The 20,955-nt window shown below is 35.4% G+C and overlaps 1 protein-coding gene across 2 annotated transcripts; it reads right to left on the bottom strand.

Moving 5' to 3' along the window:
• Positions 1-1,482: 1,482 nt before the first annotated feature.
• Positions 1,483-15,040, bottom strand: LOC110784824 (sister-chromatid cohesion protein 3). 2 transcript variants are annotated; one of them, XM_021989270.2, is made up of 22 exons: positions 14,764-15,037; positions 14,518-14,686; positions 13,626-13,738; positions 13,352-13,444; positions 13,051-13,214; positions 12,733-12,969; positions 11,785-11,929; positions 11,447-11,625; positions 11,205-11,350; positions 10,995-11,116; positions 10,674-10,847; positions 10,362-10,523; positions 10,073-10,273; positions 9,837-9,974; positions 9,546-9,746; positions 9,264-9,408; positions 7,193-7,299; positions 6,852-6,989; positions 5,399-5,664; positions 5,198-5,322; positions 3,308-3,614; positions 1,483-1,824 (listed from the first exon to the last, which is right to left on the bottom strand). In XM_021989270.2, exons 1-21 carry the CDS (start codon positions 14,827-14,829, stop codon positions 3,358-3,360), a joined length of 3,348 nt encoding a protein of 1,115 aa, XP_021844962.2. In that variant the 5' UTR covers positions 14,830-15,037; the 3' UTR covers positions 1,483-1,824; positions 3,308-3,357. The 2 variants fall into 2 exon arrangements, with proteins under 2 accessions (XP_021844962.2, XP_021844963.2); XM_021989271.2 differs by lacking the exons at positions 1,483-1,824; positions 3,308-3,614; positions 5,198-5,322 and adding an exon at positions 6,628-6,767 and having other exon boundaries at positions 5,524-5,664; positions 14,764-15,040.
• Positions 15,041-20,955: the final 5,915 nt, after the last annotated feature.

Below are 20,955 nucleotides of genomic sequence, written 5' to 3'. Positions count from 1 at the left end.
TGATGAGGGTTTATTGGAATCATTGTTTGCTTAGTACATTAAAAAAAATATACTTCGTATATATTACCAAATAAGTTGATTTTTTCTTATAATTATGTGTTTGTTAAAAGAAACTTGAATGTGGTTATAGAGGTTACTACGTCCGTCTCAGTTATGACTTTTTAGCTTTTATCGATTCAGTTGATATTTTGGCTTGTCACACAACCTTCTCCCTCTCCCAACAACAAATGAATAAAAAGGAGGATCAACTACAAAATGCTTGAATAGACTGGCCACTTCCTATATTTAGTATTCCGGTGATTGCTATATTGGTCAAAATAATATGGAATATAATATAGATAAATATACGTTTTCATTTGCTTCTTACGTAAGTCATGGAAACATGTGTATAATTAAAGCAACATGATTGTTAGTGGATGATATTGTGGGAGAAGTGGTTAGGGTTTGCTACAATATAAAATAAGGCCTTCTCCTTCATTTCAAATTTGTCTTACTCTAGTAGTTGTTAACTCATTTCATTCCTTTTGAAAAAACTATAACAAATATCTTTTTGTTGTGCGGTAATAGAAAGAAACCGAGAGTTTGACTAACCGATAGGAAGTTTGCAAAACTCAAATATATTACTCGTATTCAGTTGTTACAAATGATCAGAATTGCATTGGTATTTATAGTGGTGATACCACTATTCATTGTCAAGCTACTAGCTAGCTTACCTAGAGTAGGAGGCAAGAAATTGGGTTCATACATTAAATGCTAAGTTGGACATTCACATAGTGTAAATATTTTGATTCTTAACACTTTTATCGTTTCTTTGGTTATGAGAAGAGATCTCTTAAGTCAAATTCCTAAGTTTAACTTTGTGTTTTCTCCACATGATTTGCTCATCAAAACCTCAAATTTACCCTTTCTCCTTTCCAACCATTGTGCCCACCAACCTGTATAGATTGTTGAGGAAGTCTAATGTCAAAAATGACTTGTGTTTAACTGGACGCGGGTTAGTGTGGTATTGGTATACCAATATAGGTTGTATTGGGTATTAGCACTTATATTAGTAGTATCAATACGAGTTGTTTGTGCTATTAGGACTGACATATTTTGTGTTGGTACTAAAACAGGTGGTACTAGTTGACTTGTGTACAATTGATCACAAGTCACCTGGCGTTTAGAAAACCTCTGAATTACTTGTACTTAATACAAAGTATAACCATATGGTGTTTTACTTGAGTACCCTTATTGTAATTGTGCTTTTATTTGTTCCATTGTGTTTCTTTTTTTTAGCAAATAATATTGATGTTGTGTTAAGTTGCTTTGAACGCCATGTTCCTTCAGGGTTGCAGACTTGCAGGTGGAGCTCCATTACATGCTCTAAAGTCTGAATTGCAAACCACCACAAGGCAAGTACTTTGAAAGACAACACGTTTTGAAATGGAAATGGAAATGGAAATGGAAATGTAAATAGATAGACAAAACGTGACATGTGACTTGTGAATGTGCAAGCAAGATAGGCAGTAACATAGATAAGTCCATATCAGGAGATTTGTTCGAGTACATGGCTGTACATCGTTCTATACACCTACCTGAATGCTATTAGAAATTACTTTATAGTTCGTATAATTTTACAGATGGCATGAAGAAAAGTAATCAACCTAGGAAAAAATAAACTCTTTACAAGCATAAAATAGAGTACCCATTTTAGACAAACCCTAGCTAGCTTTTACATTTACAAAATCAAAGGGCTGCTCAAGAACACAGACACGAAATTTATATGGTAGATGATAGGTCTTAATATCAGTTGCAATTTGCTCCATCCGTAGTTCAATGTCCCTGCAGATAAAAGATTTTAAAAATTAGAAATGAGAAACTGGCCAAAAGCACTAAAACGGAAGACAACTTGCCCTAGTTACAGCTAAAAAAACATATACGTAGCATACTAGCCTAATTCCATTACATTTCCCCCCATTCAGTTACTTTTAAAACTTCCCATTGCCTTAGCCCGCAAAGAAGCTAAATAAGTTATTATATCCCACAGCAAATCACTGCTTAAGTGGTTCCCATGAAAATTTACACATTCCGTTCTATTCTAAGTTTCTAACCACATTAAGACAATATTGAACTGCTGATCAAATCATAACAGAAAGATAATCATGATAACTATCTATTGCTACAAGGCTATGTAGAAGAAACACAATTCTTACGGAGTAAACCTTGCATGTTCACATATGTAAAAGAAGGTCTGCTAAACAGATTCAATTAGGGAGAATACAGTAGAGTGGCAGGTACAATAGAAAACAGAAAAACATTAAATTACTGCAAGAAAGAAATATCAGTGCTGAATCCAACAAAAGCATCTGTTACTCGGAACAAACTATTTTCATCAAGATGCATAAGATGGTAAAAAATGAACTTGGGTAAAACTCATTTTCTTCCTTCACCAACAGCAGAGCAGACTGAACGATCCAAGTGTAACAAGGTGATATACAATTACTCCTCTATCTCCTTTCATTCCATATAAACTGACAATTAGATTTATTGACAAACTTTAAGGCGGTATTAGTTGTTGCATTGGTATAAAACTGACAAATAATAGTGCATTGGTGTACTATCTTACTGATAATTTGGAATTACAAAAGTCAAGTGGTCAGATAATATGGAACGGACGGAGTGCTTGCAAATCAACCTCTTTATTGATCTTTTTTCCCTTTAAACAGCTAAAGTCCCACTTGGGCCGGAGGGGGTAACGGGTGGGGAGCCCCTCAAAGTGGGATGAACAATTTGAACCCCTCCACAGTCTTAAAACGTGAGAGAGAAACCAGCTACATACCTCCAGACCCTCATTTATTGATATTCTATTAGTACTCCTTAATCCATAAGTGTTACATTAAGGCCAAGGACTATTATAACTGTGCCATTGTTGTTTGTATTCTTCAGTACACTTTTTGACACAACTTTTGACAGTATAGCAAACACAAATTTAGACCTTATATCTCTAATATTAAACCTGCCAATTGAAACGTTTATCACCCCAGAGAAAAGCATCAAAGGCAACATAATAATTGACATAGTCGGGGTTTTCATGTTACCAAAGTCCAGAGGTGCCTGAACTGCTGCACCTTTCAATAAAGGACTCTCTCAAACAGTTAGATTCACATGCAGCTCATTTCAAAGTTTTTTCCTTTTTTCTCAAAACAATTGGCACAATGGTAGAACCAGAAGTTCCAACTTACGTGCTTAGTCATTCCCTTTTAAGTAACAATAAATCATTCCACTTTATGGGAGCAAAAGAAAAATCAAAAGAGCTCATCAATACCTGACGTTGTCAAAGCTGTTAGATTATGTGGTACTTGTCCAGATCTCCAACTAACCACTGTTCTCTGGTCTAGAAAATTTCTTGGACCGGAACTTTGATGCTGACTTCAGTACATCAATTAAAGTAGCATCCTCTTCTTCTTCATCCTGCTCATCTTCTTCATTAGGAGCTTCCTGGTCTGATGAACTAATTGCATCCTCTTCCCCACTTGAACTCTGCTCATCAAATAACTTTTTCCCCTGGAGATTACATTGCTTAGGTGGTCGGCGTCGACGTCTTAAAGATGCTGCTTCTTTTTCATCAGCACCTGAAACCACATTTCACATCATCAAGACCATGAATCTAACATTAGCATGCTTCTTAAATTACTATGACAACAGTTATAAGTTAACTATTCAGCCGCAAGCCAGCCTGACTTGCATCTCATGACATGTTAAGAGTTGCGCTTCTTTCATATTATAATAAGCTAAAAAAAGGAAACCAGTATGTTCAATCTATCCAGGTAACAAAAACAGTGACGTCAATTGAAGGCCTGTAACTAAACACTAGCAAATACAGACTGCCGGGATGACTATTTCACCACATAATGGCTATGTGAGGAAACTGAGTAAGAAACATCAAAAAATTTAGTTATGCAATACCATTGAAGACTATCAAATGAACCCTGGGCAAACTCCTTTTTAATAAGAACCGGATCAAAATTTTATTGTGGAGAAAAACAAAAACCAATGCAAAATGAGAGGACAAGGCATCCTCTGTAACTATTAAAAAGCAATTGCAGCAATGAAATTTGAAAGCAATAATTAGGTAATGCACCATTAACCACAAACCATAAAAGCTGAAACCATTATCCGTACTGCAAAATACAAAAACGTTATGCTCAAACCAAAGCACCAAAAAAGTAGCCATAAACTCACATATTTTTCTTGAAGAGCTATCAGTTTGTCATGTTTGATAAATATTAAATAATAATGGCTAGAGGTCGAAAAAACAGCCAAACAGGTAGTTTTCAGTTATTCCTAGGTATTCCAGTTTTAGTCTGCCATGGAAACAGTAAGAAACGACTTATCCAAGTTACACTCTAATAACGAAAATAGTCTCTCTGCTAGTGACGTTGGTAAGGGGTAATATTACACATGTTGACCTCCCTAGTCCCCAGAGCATCACACACGAGGTTGTTGATGTCAATACCCTTAATAAGGAAACAAATTTTGGTTTATTGAAGCCGAGATCTTGTAACAGTAAAAGGCTACCAGCAAGTGACAATACAACTATATTTTCTATTTACATGATCACAAGGTTGCAGCGATTGCAGCAGACTCCTAATAGAAACAAGCAATATACACATTGAAAAGACAAACTAGGAGAAGCAAGAGCATATACAAAACAAGGATAAATGATAAACCCCGGAATAAAAGGGAAGAAGATGAATAAATCATTGAAATAAAAAATGGCAATGAAGCTCAGCCCGACATGAGCACGAGACAAGCTTTGGTGTCTAAGACAAGGCCGAACCAACCTATCAAGCCTAAACGAGCTTCAAGCTCAAGTTCAAATTCTATCAAACCCAAGCTTAGAAACTTAGTTCAGCTTCGTTATACTCCGAATTCCGAGCCCAGTCCTAGTTTTGCACTCAAAATTGGGTGTATTGCATCTTCAGTGTCTCGATTAAATTATAACAAGTCTCTAATTAGAGTTTACAAAAGGGCTTAAGAAAGGAATTTATCAAAGGGTTATAGGTGCGATAGGTGACATCAGCCTATATACTTACTAATATAGATCAGTGCTCATTACTTCAAAAGATATCAGCAAGAAACAATCTTTCAATATATAGTTTATATTCAACAGAAATAAACTTTTACACAAAATAGATACAAAGCATAACACCACCTGCAAAACTTTCCACCTTTGCACATTTGTCCTGTAGGGTCTCAACAAACAGGTGATAGGGTCGCCAACCACTAGGATCCTCATCTGTATTTATATTTTCTGTTCGTCCTTCGATATTTCTTAAGCTACAGAGACCAAGTCAGAAACATGTCCTTTGTCATTTAGAAAATAGAAAAACTACTAAATAGAACTCAAACTTACAGGTCAGGAAGATCTGTGGATGGAAGTTTCTCAACAAAAGGGACAACAGCACCAACTAAGAAAGATAGCCGCTGAGGTGGATCTGCAAAAGCATAATCTACACCATCCTTCACAATTTTCAGAATGTCCAGTCTATGCTTACTTCTAGCAGCACCAACGATTGTTCCTGATAGCTGTACAGCTAGTTCTTTGCAATCAAGAAAGGACTTGTTCGTAGCCGATTTATCACCATTTTTAGAAAGTTGGAGCATATGCCGATGATATGCCTGTCAATTCAATATAAAAAATGAAAAAAATTGAAAGTTTAAAATTGCAAATCATCGTAACATGCTCATACAAAAATCATACTCCTTCCATTCCAAATTATTTGATGACTTTTACCTTTTTCTAATTCCATTGAAAAATCGGTTCACATTTATTTGTTCATCTGATAGGCCTATTACTTTTTAGTTTTAAATACCAATGGTATAACCAATACGAAGTATCTTCTATAAACTTGAACATAACCTAAACGATTGTTAATTGTTCACAACAAATTAGCCACTAAATATATGGTGCTTTCTAGGAACATTAACACGGATGGAAAAAATGTTCTATATTATGCTGCTGCTGAAAGCATTCAGCATTTGTTTTAGAATGTGAGTTTTCTAGCTATTGGGGAAAACATTTTAGCACAACTACACGTTCAGAGATCAGTGCTTCCCTTTGCATAAGGAAGTTAAATGTTCAGCACAAACTTGTAGAGGGAAGTCAAGAAAGGGTAAACTCACCTAACTGTAAGGCTTATTTTTGCAGAGACTATTGATCACATTTGGATGGAGAGAAACCAAAGAACATTTTCTGAGATAAAATACAAATGTCGAATGTAATACTCATTATTGTATTCAAATAAACTTGTCGAAGTCCAGTTGATGCAAAAGCTTTGATGTTGGTGTAATGATGCAATTTAGCATGTTGCACATGAAGAGTCTGTCCTTTCACCCTTCAAAGAAGGTGGATAGGAAAGGGACACTGATGCATTGTTAAGAATCAGAAGTTGGAGTTTGGTGTTGAGGAGTTGGGCTTGTAATGAATTTTTCTTTTGGTAAGTAACAAATTTTTATTTTCCAAAAGACAATGCCATGAATTATCTTTAGAACATATTACAGAATCCAATTCAAGTATCAAAATAATAGATATCAGCCTATCTTTGCAGTAAGAACTACATGTAACTTAAGTAAATGTCTTACGAAGTTCTACGGTTCTACCCATAATATCCTCTTCTGTACTCATAATCCTTTATTTACAGTCAGCCAATACCACCATGACTCTTCAGAAATAAAACAAGGATAAAAAATTTATCATTTACAATAACTGCAACTGCCTCCATCTGTCAAAATCCAAAAGAACAGCAAAGGAATTTAATGATGTAAGGGTAATAATATCAATTCAAAACAGTTAACCAATGTCTTACCCTTTTAAGTGCCTCTAAATATATGCCAAAGATATTCTCATCTTTTTTCCTTAGAACAGCTATTAACTGTTTAACCACCTCAGCTATATTGCTTCCATGCATTACATAATGAGATATAATCTCTGGAGCAAGGTATTCCTGAATCAAGATCACAAAAACAGCCAAAAATGAACAGCCACTTTCCAAGTGAAAGATATCGCATAAGCAAATAAATAAAAGGAATGGAGCATAAACATCATACAACATACTAAGCGGTTGAGCAAGTTTTAACAGTCACTAAATATAGCCCTACAGAAAACAGAAAGTCAACATATCAAATCTTTGGAGTCTTTAGTCTTTACCACGGGAACCACATCGCTCGTGACCAACTTCCCAGCAGCAATAACAACAGCATCTCGAGTTGTCTCTTCTACATACTCTTTGTTAACATCCGCGTCTTCAGTCTCATCTGCAAGAAACATCAGACAAGAAATTTTGATTCTCATTAGTCTAAATTTCTAACCAAGTTCAGACTCATATCACCATTAAAATTCACACTACCCTACTACCTCTATCCCTTGATAATCTGATGAGGTCCTCTACATAGGGTTGGGTAAATAAGGGTTCAAACATAGGCAGTTTGAGAGGCTCTTAGATCCCCCCCCCCCCCCCCCCGAAATACGAAGAGGCTATTTTTATTACATTTGATCCGTAAGATGAGTGATTGGCCTATAACTTCATAACATATAGGAAAAAGACAGTTGAGTTAGTCTTTTGATTACTTTTTCCAGAATAAAAACCAGTGTTACATAATTCACGGTATTTTTTGGTACAAAGAATAATTATGGGAATACAATCCGCTATCTACTTCTATAAAACTAATCTATAAGTGTTTACCACTTATAAAGACAGAAAGTCACTAGATGGAGAACATATTAACCCTGAGTTAAAAATTGGCAACTAAATCTCCTTCAAAATGGTAGCAAATTGAAGGATTATAAACTCTGTGATATTACACATATGGCCAGAATTCTTTATCACTTAGCTTTATGTGCCAGCACTTCAACCTTTAAAAATATAGTATAATTTTCTATATGGAACATATAATGTTACATTCGTATCAAAATTTTCAGAGAACAGAAAACTTTTCTCCCACCAGTTCCACACTTAAAGCAGTACAATCCAGCTTTCCTTATAGCGTTGACTTTACTTTTGAGTTTTGAGTAAACCCAACTTACAAGGATGACCTTATTGATGTGGTTGACAGATCAGAGGTACACCTAAGGCATTAATAACATCATTCTCAACCATACCTTAACTTAAAGCACAGTTCCTGAGTCTTTATCAAGACCGGGGTAGAGATGTTCATGGCCCAGTAAATATCTCTTATTCTGGTTTTATTGCTAGCTTCAAAAACTTTCAGAACATTTTTCTAAAAGTTAAGATTCATTTTTTAATATAATATTTGGTTGTTATCCAGATACGTAGTACAATTTGGAGGTGACAGATGGTCATAGTGGTTTTTTCTGAAAACAGTATCTGCTTTGACAAGGGTAGAGCTACATACATGATACATCTAATTCCGTTACAGGGAGGAGATAAGTGGACTAAATTAATTATCTGGTAAACCTAAGCGGCTAAGCTGATAACAAGACCCAAAAGCCTTCTCCTAAATAACTTGTATTAACTGTTTACAAGATTAAAAGAAAACGCAAGATTCAACGAAAACAGAAACATCATTTCCGGGTACTTGGAAGTGGTTGCACAGATAAAGGGTTGGATACCCATCATTAGCAGCAAATTCATAACTCAATTATCAAATATCCCCTGTTGAACACTTGAACCTGTCATGATTATTCTAATATATACTCCAAAGTGCAATACTTAACACTTATCTAGAACTTTTTAATTAATTCTTAACCATGAGCTTGGACTCGTATCACCATCTAGTTGTAATGGAGAGTGAAGTACTGTGCTATATTAATATTGAAATTTCATCTTGCTGGTTGGATTATTCTGGGTCAAATGATAACATTGAGTTTACAATGTGAGTTATCATCATAAAATGGAGCAAGATTATTCTGGGTCAAATGATAACATTGAGTTTACAATGATTCAATGAGTTATCATCATAAAATGGTAATACTTGCTCCTCAGATCAAGTCCCACGAGATGCACTTTGGGGGTTGAAGATGTGAGATCCCACCCCCTCCAACCTCAAGGTGCTTGGGATGGGCCATATCTGGAGATAGGAGGCCCAGCCCAAGTTTATGTGTGTACCTACCAAAATAAAGACTTGCTACTTGGTAGGTATAAAGAACTCAGATTATATTTCCGGTATCGTCACCTAAACACTTAATCGATTATTTACTAAACTGACTTACTAAACTGACAAATATTGGTGACCAGTTTAGGGGTCAGAAAAAGACTTACTTGATACATCAAGCTGTTGCTCGCAAAGTTTCCAAAATTTCTCAAGAGTAGACTGTTGTGGGAGAAATCCCAGATTTTCCAGTGCTGTAGAAGAGAATCTAGATTTTCTAAATAAGCACCAGAGCTCAGCAAGTATTGTACAAACCTAGTGCACAATTGGATGATGAGATCTGGTGAGACAATATTTCCAGAGATCCATAGACCATGTGCCAAGCTAGAACATTTGGAACAGCTATTTAATAAGATGCACAAACTACAAATGACAAACAAGAAGAATCTTACTCTGATGGCAAGCTGATTTCCTAGCTTCATTTCCACTCCAACTTGAGAAGGGGGGAAAATATACTCTAGTTGCTTCAATAAAGTAGCACGTTTAGAGAGTAAAGAAGACACAGACGCTTCATTTACAGATTCAGAGCTCACAACGGAGTAGAGACACCAATTTATATGAAGAAACATGTTAAGCAGCAGAAAACAGTTCACCTGTGTAAGATGATGGAACAAAAACAAAATCAAAACTACAAATAGCAAAGGAATTTAACAGAAAATGCTTATTTGAGCTTTACTACACACCTCCTCGTCTACATTTCTGAAATTATCAAGCTTAGAGGCAAACTTCTTATACAAATTATCAATAGAAACAGATCTCGACAGTTGAAGCTCGTAGAGCCTTTTTAAGTTCACAAGAAGAGGATACTCATCATCACCATCCTGTTGGGGAGGGAATGAGGAAAAGAGTTTTAAAAAAAAAAGTCAGCGGGAGTCAAATATCTAAAAGAACATATATCTAATAGGTTAAATGAGAATACCTCAACTTCCTCCATAGCATTCTTGAGCTTTTCAACAAGTTCGTCTTCGAGTTCTTTCAATTTATTGTTTGAAAATTCTTGCAGCTCACCCTTGCTCTCCATTGAACAGAAGTTCATAGCCTTTACGCAAGACCTAAGTGTGTCCTTATCTCCATGTTTAAAAAATGCCTCCTTCATCAGCTGAAGTACAGTCTTGAAATTCTAGTGGACAAGGGAAGTACAACATCAGTATAAGAACTAAAAAACCTTCAAGTAGCATGTCTAGAAAAAAGCAAGCATTTTCGCTAACCTGTTCCTGTCTCTTCAAGGAATAAAGCTCAAGATCCATATACAAGACAATTTGAATTAACGAAGGAGCTTTTGCCTTGTCAGCCACGTATTTTCGCAGAAGCTGGGGGTAATTTTTCATCATCACTACAGTCACCTCCCGCTTGTTGGTTTCGAAAACTTCCTGAAACATACAGAAAGATGGACTGATGAAAGAAGAATTAAGCTAGATAAAGCGGGTTTTTTTGGGAATATAAGTTATGCTTCCCTACTGGCCTATCTCTCTCACCCACAAAAAAGATGAAGTGAAAGCTTACTATACACACTGGACAACCTTTTGAGCCTTGGTATAATATTGTTTCCGATGATCAGTAGCAGGCACGATCCTCTCCCCAACAGCCTTCTTGACAGATGCAAAAAGAAGCCGGATCAAATTTGTTGCATCAATTTCAGTAAGCTCAATTGAAGGATTTTCATCCAGTAGTGCAGAAATTATGCACTTCCAATCCTACACAAGACATATCAAAGAAAAATGAAAAGGTTTAGCCAATTTCAAATACATTTGAAGTTCAGAACATAGCATTGCCGTTTAAGTGGCAAGAAGTTACAACTTTGAAAGTCACACCGATCATAAAATCAGACAATCAGCACTTACTTTCATGGCCATCATGTACTCCCAGACGTCATCAATGACATAAGTTATTAGAATAGGATCCTTTGAGAATTCTCTCAGTATTTGTAACATTCGACTAAGAGTAACGAGAGAAGACTCGCTATCTGCACCAAAGATACCATAACAAGAATAAACAAGAATGTCTCAACATAAAGTGAAACCAAAACTGAGTAAGATGGGTAAGAGAAAAACCTTTTGGGTGAGACTGCGAACGGTTAAATTTCTGAGCAATCAAGTGATCATAAACCAGCTCCCCTATCGCACGCCTAATTTCTGGGGGCTCAACAACAAGCAGGTCATACAAAGGACCTAAGTGATCATCCAGTAAAAGCTGATGCCTGGAAGGTCATACGAGATATGTCATAAGCACAAGCAATTACGGAGTAGAAGCTAAAATAAAATACAGAATTCTTTTCTAATTGAAGAATGAATACCTTAGCAATTGTTTCACAAGTCCTATGGCACACACAGCCACAGAGATATCAATGTCATCAGCAAGTTCAATCATCCTATTGGAAAATCGTTGGGTGAAGAGATCCAGGGATGGGACATTATCATCGACTTCGTACAGGCTTTGCAATCCAACAACAGAAGCTTTTCTCACACCAGCACTCTTCATGCATCAAAGCCAGAGATACAGAAGGAAACAAAAAATAGAAGAAGAGAAAAGGAAGTCAAGTAAGACATTCAGATAGAACACAAAGAAAGCATTCGACTTGATTTTATCTCTCAGCCACCCATATAAAAAAATAAAAACAATAAAACCTTGTACCTTGTCATTCAATGTCCATCCAAGATACTTCAGATATCTATCCTGCAGGAAGTGTGATGGGTAAGACAAGATCCAGAAACCCAAAGACTGTATGCAAGACACTCGGATATTGGGATCAATATCACGATATCGATGCATAAATAGCCTACAAAGAAAATTCAGCCAATAAAACCATATCAGAGCTTGAGAGAAATCTATCAAGGATAGAAAGATACACCAAAAAGCATATCCAAAAATCTTGGCATCCATTCTTCTTTAATCTGGAGACCATCTGACTGCAATCAGCAGATCAGTTGTCTAAGACTCTAACTCGCTGCCCTTTCTACTTTATAACAAATGAACAAACCCTTAGAGATCCTTATACATATTAGCATGCAAAAACTGCTTGTACATAGTACTATATTTACTTCTGAATTCAAGTGCACAGCTTTACAAAATAACTTTATTAAGGGGCGCAGACACAGATTCCACACAAACGCAAACACAAACAAAAACAGAGATGTCAACAACAAAAGAAAATCATAAGATTTACAAGTCAACCCTCCACAATCCTTGTACAGTTATACTCAAAAACCATTCAGGTGAGCACTTGATACCAAGCTCTGCATTGTATACCACCAGACACATCTGAGTATTTTAATTTTGACATTATATCAGGCAGACCGAATGCACTAAAACAAAGTCGTGCCGCCAAGTTAAAGTACCTTGAAATTATTTAAATGAAATCCACGGAGTTTAGTACCAAGAGGAGTTAGAAATTAGTCTTATAAAATACAATTAGTAATAGACATCCACAAATCAATTTAAAAAATCCGAATTTATATATATGACAAATCAAATTCAGATTCAGGTTCTTCAAGATTATCAGATGTCCATTTTTATTCCGGTGGTTGTGCTTTTGCACCAGCACTGTGGAAAACAACTAGAGAAAGTATTCAAGCTCCCTACCCTTTAAATATCTTGTCCATCATCTCATCCATAATAGTTATCTTTTCATGTGTAGTCATCAATCTCTTATTAAGAGACTCTGCTCGAGGGCCCTCTGCTCTTTTCTTGTTTTCTGCATTTAACTGCCTCTGAGTGGTTTCACGCTGTGATCCGAGCATTTTCGCAATGGTGATGACTGATGTGACAAGCTGAAGGCCAACCAAAGAAGCCACTTGACGATAAATTCGAGGTGGAGTACTAAAAACAAAAGATAAGCAAGTCAGCTGAGATAAAGTGGCTACAGTTTATCTACATACATACAGATTCATAATAATTTACCATGACAAAGCAATCACATAGTCTGTGCACTTTTCAAGCAGAACCCCATCAAATAATGGTCCATTCTGACATTCAATGATTAAATTGTCCCAAAAGTAAACAAGGTTGTCTTTTAAGTTATTGAAGTCCTTCCTTTTTGAGCTTTGGTAATCCTCAACTTCACCCTGAAAAACAAGCATTCTACTCAGAGCATTGCACTATTTATAAAGTAAAACTCAAGTTCTTTGCCAATTCATAAAGTTTTAGATAATAATTTAGGTAAATCTAGATAGACTATAACAGTTAGAAATATTGAGAATACCTTCCTTGCAAGGTTCACCAAAGCAAGCACTACATTGTCAACATCAGTCTCCTCAAAAGGATCACCTTCTATGCGATACTTTGCACCACATGACTGCAGAGTGAAGACCATAATAGGTTAACATTTGCAACTACAGAGAGATAGTGTATCATCCTTTTTCTTTTCTCATCGAAAACAGACAGACAACTGATGATACATACTAATCCATGTTCTTTAATTAGCCAAAATGGGTGCTACTACTACCTTTCTGATTACAGTGGATTCTATTAAGTACCTCAAACAACATAGCCAAAAGGTCAACCATTGCTGGCTTAGGATCCTTTTCATAACGCTCAACCCAAACCTTGACTACAGGAGGTATGTTTTTCCTGCTCCCTCTGATGGCCTCTGCACAAAACAATTACATCATAAATTACACACAGGTAAAATCATCGTTCAGACGAGTTTTCTGCAGTTAACAACTAATAACTAGAATCTATTTAGCTTTTATAAGTTGACTAAGTGAGGTAAGCCATTCCAATAACCTTACTTACTCCCTGCAACACAACACTTAAATAGCAGATCAAGCACCATTTTCCCCCACCCCATTTAAGCCTGGACCGTATTCAAAAAGAGGAGTTGACTAAATAAGAGCTAAATTACAATGAAAACTATGTTTCAATATGCAATTAAGCTAACATGTTCCTTGATTACACGAGAAGGGTGGTGTACTCCTTGAATTTTACTTTACCTATTCAATTCTATTTTGTCACTTCACCTTGATACATCCACTTTACTTTGTTGGGAGTAGTAAACATGCGAATAAATTTCTCATCTATCAAAACCCATGGCAAGTACTTTAACATAAGCTCCTCATAAAAGCCGAATATTTCATGTGGCATAAAATCATAAAATCTAATGTTCGAAACAAAGCATCAATATAACCATAAAATCTACCGAATCGCAGTTCTGAAATGAGACAACAGATAACAACACAAACTACAAGTCCAAAACAACGACATTGCGGGAAACAGATCACGTAATCGGCACTAATTCTTTGCTTCCCAAAAAGAACACTGGCAATAATAGTCCAAAATAGCAAACCAAACCCTAGATTGACAAAACTTTCCCAATTATCATCTCACAATAACCGAAAAATCAAAACCCTAAATCAGATCAAGTAATACCAATCAAGCTAATCTGTTCGAAATTAACACTGGTTGAAGCCTCAACAGCGCGGTTCCGCTTGATTTTGGGGCGAACCTCCTCAAAATCGTCGAAAGAGTCTTCCGCATCGGGATCAGTAGGGCTTTGTTCTACAGGTTCACGATTCAACTTCCCAGCCCTAGTTCGTTTCTGCACGAATTCCACCATTTAGATATCATTCAATACCGAAGAAAGAAAAAGTAAGATAGAGACAGTGTCGAACTGACCGAGCGGCGAACTGAAGCTTCGGAAGTGGCGGCGGCAGCGGCAGCGGCAGCGGCAGCGTCCTCCATAACTAAACTGGTGTTGGCGTCGCCGGAATTACAGTCGGGAGAAGTAGGGAGAGACAGTTATGTGGAGCTTAATTGAAAAATGTGAAACTTGTTCTACAATCTTTGTGAAATCAGAAACTTGCTAGTGTTGAAGTTTTTGCTCTGGATGAGCTCCCGCCATTTCCCAATTTCTCTTAAACTTTTTTTTTCGAATTTTAACAAATGTTTACACCCAAAAAAATTGGTTTTTGACTTTGTGTAGGCAAAAATAAAATCATACTTTCTCCGTCTTTTAATACTCGCAACGTTTGGACTTTTGCCACTATTCATATATTCTACTTTGACTATTCTTAGTGCTTTTTATATAAGGTAAAATATAGTCATGTGGGATCTTGTTAGATTCGTCTCAATGTGTATTTTCAAAATATCAACTTTTTATAATTTTTGCATAAAGAGAATTTAAGATATAAATGATCAAAGTTGTGCATTGGGATGCGTGAAACTAACAAACGTTGCGAGTATTAAAAGACGGAGGAAGTACAATTTTATTTAACCGTAAGTCGGACTAAATGACGAACTACATGTTCAACTGAAATTAAATCTAAATAATTGACTTCCAAGTTAAAATAAAAATCTATCAACTTCGATCTTCATACATTACTCCTTATCTTCTATTATTGTAGGTGGTAATCCATATGTATCTCGCTCAATTATCGATTGAGTCTTTGATCACAAAAACCATCATGTTCAACCCACATATTGATCAAGGGTTCCACTTAATCATTCGAAGTGATTGTAGTGCAATACTCAACACAGTTCATCTAAAACAACACCGACTTTCTAATTCAACTTCAACTACCTAGATGCACGACACTTATTAGTTCAAAGTAAAATCAAACAGGATTGCACTACTCGTAAGGTGAAATTCAATTTTGGGATATTACAAATGGGAATCAAATAAACATTGACACGGGAAGTCGGGTATTGCTATACTCATGTATTTGATAGTGGTTGTCCCGGCTATGCTCATGTATTTGATTGTGGTTGTCCATGAATGTTTATAGTTTGCGCCAATTGGACTAAAATCATGCATTGATATGAAATGAAGGTATGCAATGTCGCATGGAATAAGAATGTGAATGAAATCAGTAGCACCCATAGAGTCATAGGTATTCTTAGAATTAGACAATGGTGTGGAAGTATCCATCACTGTCAAAGGTATCATCAGACTTTTGTGATTGTACATCTATTCGCATTTGATCCTTGTTTACTGAAAGGAAAATTCTAACTCTAATTGTACATAACTATATGTACAGGTTACTACACTGACATGACATAGTTGGCGAGTTCCCTATCTTGTTGTTTCCCATGATGGTTAGGTACTTCAGTTTTGGTGTTCGCAAGAAGTTGTTTGATGGCTCACATGATCACTCATTTTTCATTATATTACGCAGTAACTAACATAATAATTGATTTTGCGGACAATAGTGACTGGAGAAGGAGATGAGACCCTAAGGTTTTGGAATATCTTCCCTTCAGTTAAAACACTGGTACGCGTGTTGGACCTTAGAACACTGCAACAAATCGAAATTTGCTTAAAATTTGAGTGCTAACTTTTCTTTTTACTTTATTCAGACACCAGTCAAGGAAACTGGTCAGTGGTCATTGGGAGGAACTTATATTCGTTGAAAATATTATGGTTGAGTGCTTGTTCAAGAGTGAGCAACGACATAATGTTACGCTAGTAAATGTGTATAGTAGAGTTCTTTATAGGAACTGGAAAATATGTGACACGAAATGTAAAATTAAACAATTTACACATGATAATTTGTTCATTCATCAAAAGTTGGAACTTCTACAAGTTTAGATTGGAAACTTTTCCTCAAATTTGGCTCCAAATGCATGGAAGCCATCGATTCTGAATAAACTATCACAAACCATTACAAATTGTTACATAGAACACCATTAAACTAAAATTACTATTCCAAAATGTTTTACTCTTTCCTCAAGTGTCCTTCGACTTTTCAGAAATCCCTAAGCCTACTTCGAGTTGCTCTACTTCCACCAAATAAGTTCCACCATAACATACTAAACTTCAAATTTCAAAAATAATAATTGACAGTACCAAAACAGACTAATTTATGTGGAGGACTCAGACTAAAAAATGGCTCTAAAAGCAGAAAACTCCCCACATTTTCCGAGAAAATAGCAGGGATTCAGACAACATACTACCTCCAAGTGCAGAACAAGTGCAAGGATGCGTTCATTAACACGTAATCTAGGTAGAAGACCGTAGGGCTCAGCAAATCCCCGTTTTGCATTTATAATTTCATTAAGATATAAACACGGTGTGACGAAAACAAACTCAATTATGAAACAGAAACAAACAAAACAAATAAGCTATGAATTTATCAGACTAATATTCCATCTTAAAGCAGAAAGCCTTTACTCACTTCATGAAGTAGAGCATATATCATATCAACAATGATCCCTTCAAATATAAACCTCATTAAACGAACCTTAGCATCTTAACAGTATGGATTTTAGACACTTCAAGATCGAGTGCTTTTAAATATTGTGTAAACCAATAAATAAATCCCCTTGCAATGCCAAAAACTAATATGAGACAACAATTAACACAAATGGTGACTTTATAAAGTCCCATTAACACAGACCGTTGACTCGCTTATTATGCACTAAAGTTGTTGTGATGAGTGATAACAACAAAGCCAATAGTTATATACTTACATCCCAAAGACCCTTCAATATATCAAGTAGGAGCACACTTAAATTCCAATAGCTGAAGAGTATGTGATATTCTACAAGCTCAAAGTATCACATACGAAGTATAATTAAGAAAACAAACTAAATTAACAAGAAACTAAATTAAAAATAGCATTCATTTACAATTCCGGCTCTTTATTTATACCAAAGCTTCCATTTTTTTTCTAGCGGCCGACATTTTCTTCATTTTCTTCAATTAAAGGTCTTCCAGTACTTGCATTCTGGGTACTTTCCAATTCTGACAAAAATGAGAAAGAGAAAACACTTATTTAAGAATTTTTTTCATAAAGTTGTTTGTTTAAAACAAAAAATTCCATGAATTTAGGTGAAATTTAACTGTAAATTTATAAGGTTTTCACATTCCACAATTTTTCTTCAAATACATACCTAAACATGGATATCATCACATCAAAACAACCAAAGAAATGTTTAATGGGTACTGGTTTGATTTCAACCTAATTTTATTCCAGAAAAACAATCAAACCCCATTTCGAATGTCAAAGATTTAAGCAAACCAAACAATACCCAAAATTTGAAAATTAAATCTAGGTTTATCCAGCAATACAAGAAAAAGGATAAAATTAATCACATTTTTCATGATCCGAAGCACAAAAAAGCACGATTAAATGATTCATAATATAACTATGTTATAATTAACGACTAACTCCATAAATTAATCAAACAACAATGTAAACAACTAATCTTCAATTAAAAATTAAAGAAGACCTAATTACCAATCAGTGACCCCGATGATGGCGAAATTGTTGATGCAAACCGAAAAATTGTCAATGAAACATCAACCCCAACTCTCCCCTATCACCTGAGTGTAGAGCTTATCCTGCTAAGATTGTCGGTAAAAACATAGAGAACATCATGATAAAATAGAATCAAAGAAGAAGAAGATTGGGAGATTGAAGATACCTTGCAAGTGTTATGCGACCTCTGCTTGTCTTTGTCTAAAATCAAACCAAATAGAGAAGAGAGAAAGAAAATGGGCGACAGAAAGAAGGAGGTGAAAGAACAAGGAAGAAATTAGGTTGAGAAGTGGCAGAGGGCAATAACGTAATTATAACCCTCAAAAGGGTAAAAACGGCAAAACATTATTTTTACGAGAAACTGATTTTTTTTATTAAGAAGGAATATAAGGGTGGGGTGGTAATTTCACTATTCCAAATAGCCCCTTCTTGCTTTTAAAAGGGTTGAGATACACCAGTATTTGCCCGTGTATAAGCACGAGATATATATAGCGTATCGCTAATCGACATCAGCGTACGCTAAAATCGCTCGCGTTTTTTATATGAAAAGATGATTTTGTCCTTATAAAATTTAATAATAATAATAATAATAATAATAATAATAATAATAATAATAATAATAATAATAATAATAATAATAATAATAAAATAATAATAATAATAATAATAATAATAAAATAATAATAATAATAATAATCATCATCATCATCATCTTAACTTCAGAGGCGATCAGGGGTGATTAGGAGCAATTAGGGGCGGTTAGGGGTGATTAGGAGAGATTAGGGTTCGTGTTCAGGGGTTGCCCTGTGTTGGTGGTTGGCTGTGCATGAGATAAAGGGTGACGATGAAGCGGAGTGTTGCCTGTCAGGAGCGTCTGGTCTCTGGAATATGTCAGGTGTTGCGGTGTGTCGCTGGTAGGGCAGTCTACGGTGGTAGTGTGTCGAGTTCCACAATGGTGGTGTAGTGCGTTTGGTGTGGTGATGCAATGCGTTTGGTCGGGTGCGTTTGGTGTGGTGGTGCAGTGCGTTTGGTTTGGTGGTGCAGTGTGTTGGGTTGGCATTGGGTGTTGCGATGTGTCGTTTGGTGTGGTGGTGCATTGCTTTTTTATTAAAAAAAATCCGTAGCCTCTGGCCGCCCGCAAATGGCGGTAGGGGGCCATGGTGGGCCGCCTAAAAATGGCGACGGCCACCATGGCTCAGCCACGCATCTTGGGCGGTTGAGCCATGGTGGCTGCCACCATTTCTGGGCGGCCCACCATGGTCAGGCCCCCTACAGCCTTTGTGGGTTTAGATAAAAAAATTCCTTTTCAATTCCTATTTTTTACGGCAGTGTACTGTGTAGAAACCAAAAAAAAAAAATGTAATTTTAATTGTTTCGTTTATAATTTTGATATATATATATACAAAGTTCCAATTTTAAAATTTTAAATAATTTCTTAATCAAAATTGAAAAAAAAAAATTGTAAGATTTTTTTGTTTAAAATTATAAGTCAAAAAAAAATTAAAATCTATACTATTATTAAATCTCCAAGGAAAATCATGTCACGCTGCCAAGTGTCACATTCTCTAAACATGACAAGGCGCCACATCAACAATGACATGGAAGATGTGCTTTTTCTATATTGATACACAAAATGTTTTTGTTAGGATTCGAACATGGAACCAACAATAAATATAGTAGAAAGCTTACCATCTTAGCTATACTATTATTTATGTCTTTTAACTCTATTCAAATATATTTTAGTGGGATAGGATTAGTGTACGTGTATTTACACTATTTTTCACATGGTTTATGTTATTAATTTTCTAATTTCACCACATAGTGATTGCAAGAAAATTTAATTTTGTTACCATTATTGAAAATGGTTTTGAATAATGACTGCATTTTTAATTTGTCCATTTTCTACATATAATATAACACGTTTTTTCATTAATTAGTCAACAATTGTATTAACATATGTGGATCATAACATATACACAAAATATTTATTAGATATTGGACATGATTTACAAATACTAATTAACAACCCAAAAAGGGAAGAACACTATTACTGAAAATTGATACGTGCTATATACAATACATCACATCCAAATAAAATACACGATCTACGATTAGTTATTAAAAAAAGGTCAAAACTACATATGCAACACATGTAACAATGCGTAAAAAATTCTTATATTATCCAACATTGTTATCGGGGCATCGCCCGGGGCACACACTAGTTTATTTATTATTTTCGTTTCATAAAGAAATGTGAATTTAGTTAACATTTCTTTCAAAATTTATTTAAATTTTATTAATTTAGTTTTTAAGTAAAGGGTATAATTGTCCTTTTACCATTAACACGCGGGCGTTTTTAGCGAATGAGGACGTCGAATAAAAACCCCCTATATATAATGCTAAAAGACTAAAGTAGATGAATATTAACAAAATCTAAACTATGGCATTATGTCCGCCTTACTGTTTTCTTTTTACCATTTAATTTTGACAATGATGTCAAGTTTAGTTGCTTTTGTACTCTGTTTTCTTAAGATTTGTAAAAGCTTTTAAAAATGAAAAATTAGTTTACCCACAACACATAATAAACAATCGATTCAAAAGTAACTTA

The sequence above is a fragment of the Spinacia oleracea genome, chromosome 4 (genome assembly GCF_020520425.1).
Source record: "Spinacia oleracea cultivar Varoflay chromosome 4, BTI_SOV_V1, whole genome shotgun sequence".
Taxonomy (NCBI): Eukaryota; Viridiplantae; Streptophyta; class Magnoliopsida; order Caryophyllales; family Amaranthaceae; genus Spinacia; species Spinacia oleracea.
Note: the sequence above shows the minus strand (reverse complement) of the source record. Positions and strands in the feature narration are given on the sequence as shown.